This window comes from Oratosquilla oratoria, unplaced genomic scaffold (genome assembly GCF_046742065.1).
Source record: "Oratosquilla oratoria isolate Oo_2021 unplaced genomic scaffold, ASM4674206v1 SCAFFOLD47, whole genome shotgun sequence".
Taxonomy (NCBI): Eukaryota; Metazoa; Arthropoda; class Malacostraca; order Stomatopoda; family Squillidae; genus Oratosquilla; species Oratosquilla oratoria.
In genome coordinates, this window is record NW_027467711.1 from 1,332,226 (window position 1) to 1,336,882 (window position 4,657).

The 4,657-nt window shown below is 45.6% G+C and overlaps 1 protein-coding gene across 1 annotated transcript; it reads right to left on the bottom strand.

Annotated features, from left to right (window-relative positions):
- Positions 1–3,356: 3,356 nt before the first annotated feature.
- LOC143023410 (histone H4) lies at positions 3,357–3,825 on the bottom strand. Its single transcript, XM_076181932.1, has one exon. The coding sequence runs from the start codon at positions 3,781–3,783 to the stop codon at positions 3,472–3,474; it is 312 nt and encodes a 103-aa protein (XP_076038047.1). The 5' UTR covers positions 3,784–3,825; the 3' UTR covers positions 3,357–3,471.
- Between the last annotated feature and the right edge of the window lie 832 nt (positions 3,826–4,657).

Below are 4,657 nucleotides of genomic sequence, written 5' to 3' on the forward strand. Positions count from 1 at the left end.
GATTTGATAGGAATGCAGGAACTACATGCAGACAAAGCAGTTTTTTTTTTTTTTTTTTCCAACCTTCGCTATGGCTCTTTCTGCGTTTACTTGGCGTTCAAGAAACCTGATCCTAGCTTCAGATAGCTTTGGAAACATGAAAGGGTTCTTGTCCTCGAAAATGTAAGGCCTAAGGCCTTGGCAAAGTGTTTTACTCCTCCTAGTTTAATTATGAAGTGGGTGTATTAAGACTTTGTTGGAATGTACTCGAGGCTGTGTGAGAACATTTATCATTCCTAGCTGCAGTACCACTCGTGGGTGTCCGGCCGGCCAATGAACTCTCTTGTAATGGTCATCTTTAGCTGAGTTGTCCCATAAGGAAAGGAAAGATGAATATTTTGTGTATCCTCGTCGCAAGCTAAGCAGGCATCTTGCAATGACCAGAAAGTTGGCACTTGAATTGAGCCTGCCTCATTTATTGTGTCAAGAAGTTGTTTGACATTATCCTATTTCCTCCCTTTCTTTCTTGCGTACGGAGTGTGGAAGAGGAGAGGCAAAGACGGATATTTATTTCCATTGGGTAGCAAGACTGCTTTGTGACTTGGTGTTGAGCTATCTATGAAGATTGGCCGTTTTGCAGGATCACGCTTGAGTCCAAGCGCAGTAAAGAAAGGAATGAGACATTTACAGTATGGCAGATCATTACTAATAATCTAGTACATTTTAGAATATGGATGCCATTTCCGTAAGACAGGAAGGTGTTATTGGCGGGTGTGTTGATGCCATACCGTACTGCCCGCAAATGTTGCACAAGAAATGGCTGATGTGGTGACAGAGCAATATCCGCGGTGTCTGTCAGTTACCGAGTACCCAACCCGGTTCTATAATTATATTTTTCATTTCATAAAGAATAAAGGTGAGTACTTGGTTGAAGGCGCTCTATTAGGTACAGTTGCATACAATGAAATGGAAACCTGACTCGCGAGGCATGGGCATAACATGAGCAAGTACCCAATGTAACAATGGTATCCAAGTCGGTTGCGAATGGAAATGAAGATGTCATTGTAGATATGGGGCAATTTGAAGAGAAAGGTTAAGGGGTGCTATGAGTAGGAAGTCAACATTTGGCCTCATCATTTTGATCTATTTGTCTTTAGACACAATGTGGTCGCCTTTGTAGTTGAGCGTAAGATGCAGCAATGGGTATTTTCTATTATTTTGATGATGGAATGCTAGATAGGTAGGTAGTATTGAAGTGGACTAGCGCACAAGTATCAGCAGGTACATACAAGTACTGTATTTGAAAGGCTCTCCGTTAAGATTGTAATGGTGCTACTACTACCACCTTTTTACTTCTTCTTTAGCAAAGTCCATGCTCATGAAAGTGTGTACTTGCACCACCACACATTGGACGATTGATTGTGCAATCGTGGAAATGCGAGCGGTGAATTAAGTACACAGCATAATGACTAGCAGGCCAACAACTGAATCAGAGGGAGAGGGTGGGAGGGAGAAGGATGTCGTACTAGAGGTGTAGGCACTTTGCCTTGGCCCTCGTTGTGGTAGTTGGCCATGAAATATGCACGTAACTGAACTGGACTAGCAGCTAGCTTGATAAATTCTGGTCATTGAAACGCGCTCCATCAAAATTGTGATACTACTACTAGCACCACTTTCTTCTCTCTCTCTCTCTCTCCTTTCTTAACGTTCGTGGAAATGTGTTTTTGCACACAATTGGTGATTGATTGGGTTGTACAGTTATGGGATTGTGTTTTGTAGTTGGCCATGAAATATGCACGTAACTGAACCGGACTAGCAGCTAGCTAGCTAAATACTGGTCATTGAAAGTATGCATATATGTATGTGCATGTATATATGTGTTTGCGTGCAAGCGCGTACACATGTATGTGTATACTCGTATGTACGCCTGCATCAAAATTGTGATACTACTACTACCACTTTCTTAACGTTCATGGAAATGTGTTCTTGCACCTCCGCCACTATACAATTGGCGATTGATTGGATTGTACAGTTGTGAGCCATGAAATATGCGCGTAACTGAACTGGGCTAGCAAAATACTGGTCATTGAAACGCGCTCCATCAAAATTGTGATACTACCACCACTTTCTTCTCTCTCTCTCCTTTCTTGACGCTCGTGGAAATGTGTTCTTTCGCCACCACTACACAGTTGATGATCGATTGGATTGCACAGGTATGGGATTGTGGGCGGTAGTTGGCCATGAAATATGCACGTAACTGAACTGGGCTAGCAGCTAGCTAAATACTGGTCATTGAAACGCGCTCCATCAAATTTGTGATACTACCACCACTTTCTTCTCTCTCTCCTTTCTTGACGCTCGTGGAAATGTGTTCTTTCACCACCACTACACAATTGGCGATCGATTGGATTGCACAGGTATGGGATTGTGAGCGGTAGTTGGCCATGAAAAGAAATATGCACGTAACTGAACTGGGCTAGCAGCTAGCTAAATACTGGTCATTGAAACGCGCTCCATCAAAATTGTGATACTACTACCACTTTCTTCTCCCTTCTTAATTAACGCTCGTGGAAATGTGTTCTTGCACCACCACCACTACTACACAATTAGCGATTGATTGGATGGTACAGCGGTAGTTGGCCATGAAATATGCACGTAACTGAACTAGCAGCTAAATAGTGGTCATTGAAACGCGCTCCACCAACCCCCTTTTTTCTTCCTTAACGAAATCCATGTTCGTGGAAGTGTGTTCTTGCACCACCACTACACAATTTGCGATTGGTTGGATTGGATTGTACAGTTATGGAATTGTGAGCCGTGAATTAAGAAGACAGCGTAATGACCAAGAGCCTAACTAACTAAATCGGAGGGAGAGGAGCACGTACTCTATAGAGGCGTAGGCACTTTGCCCTCGTTGTGATAGTTGGCCATGGAATATGCACGTAACTGAACTGGACTAGCGCACAACTGTCAGCAGAGAAATACTAGTCATTGAAACGCGCTCCATCCAAATTGTACTACTACTGCTACCACTCTCTCCTTTATTCATTCAGGTTGGTGGAAATGTGTTGTTGCACCACCGCCACTACACAATTGGTGATTGATTGGCTTGTACAGTTGTGGGATTGTTTGTGAGCGGTGAACTAAGAAGACAGCGCAAGGAGTAAGATGGTAACTTAACTAAATGGGAGGGAGAAGGAGCTCGTTACTAGAGGCGTAGGATCTTTTTTCTTTCCTTCGCTCTGGTTGTGATGGTCCATGAAATATGCACGTAACTGAAATGGTTGGTTCATTGTGAACCATGAACTGCATAGTAGTAAATGTGAGGCAATTATATCGTCTATCTATCTCTTTTGTAAAGTTATGTGGCTCCTAAAGGAGCCGTTCGTTGGTGGGAGATAATAAGAGGAGGCCGAGGACGAGGAGAAGAGAAGCACGCGCGTGCACGCGTTTCCCCATGTCTGCCTGCCTGCCTGCCTGCCTGGGCTTAATTTAACCTCCGAAACCGTAGAGGGTTCTGCCCTGGCGTTTGAGGGCGTAGACGACATCCATAGCAGTGACCGTCTTCCTCTTGGCGTGTTCCGTGTAGGTGACAGCGTCGCGGATAACGTTCTCGAGGAAGACCTTGAGAACTCCACGTGTCTCTTCGTAGATGAGTCCAGAGATACGCTTGACTCCTCCACGTCGTGCCAGACGGCGGATGGCAGGCTTGGTGATACCCTGGATGTTATCACGGAGAACCTTGCGGTGGCGCTTGGCGCCTCCCTTTCCAAGTCCCTTTCCTCCTTTGCCACGACCGGTCATGATGAAGCTTGTGTTGAATCTGGCCAGAAGGCACGAGGCGCTCGCGTCTCTTTTTTTTTTTTTTTTTTATTGATTGCAAGTATTTACAAAAGAAAAAAAAACTTGCGCGGGTCACAACCCGCTACTTCCTAAGAAGTCTGAAGGACTTTTACAATGTATCACAAAACTAAAGGTAAATATGCTGGCAGCCATCTCTTCGGTACTCTTCTGTCTCCCGGTCTGATGTGTCGTTTTGTCTCAGTCCATGCCTTCCGGGATCCCAGGTAAGGACGGCCAGTCGTCTTTGCTGTAAAGAAAGAAAAAGTCATGGTGAGCGGATATGCTTGTTGTACATAGGCTATATATTCAGTGTGTATTCATCACGAAAAGAAAAAGAATAAAATGGGGGGCATTATCTGGGAGGTGATACTTCCGTTAGGCGCCGAAGCCGGTATGGGTTGATCGCGCCCAACAGCCTCCTCACTAGACCCTCCGGTGAAGTGGCAGGACCCGCTCGAAGAAATGCAGACGCTGTACAGGTAGTCAAGTAGTGGACCAGCGTATTGGCCCCCACCGCGCCGCAGTGTTGGCAGTCTTCTTGGCGTCCCGCAATCTCCCAGAAACATCGATATCCTAGCCTAAGTCGATGTAGGATCACTTCTTGTGGCCTGGAGAGGCGCATTCCTGTGGCCAACTTCTCATAGTTGGAAGTCCTCTTGTACCACAGGGCTGACGGCCTCATGGGCGCCATCAACTTGTGCTTTTCTACCTCTCGCCGGGTCAGTGTTCTTGTGGCGATGGTCAAGATCTCTGCCCGACTCGGGAGCACATCAATCCCGCCGTCCATATGGTGATTGGTCGCTGCTTTCCTTGCCTCCCTATCTGCCTCTTCGTT

Bases quoted from the DNA above. Each gene is read 5' to 3' on its own strand.
- LOC143023410 (XM_076181932.1), bottom strand. From the start codon at position 3,783: ATGACCGGTCGTGGCAAAGGAGGAAAGGGACTTGGAAAGGGAGGCGCC.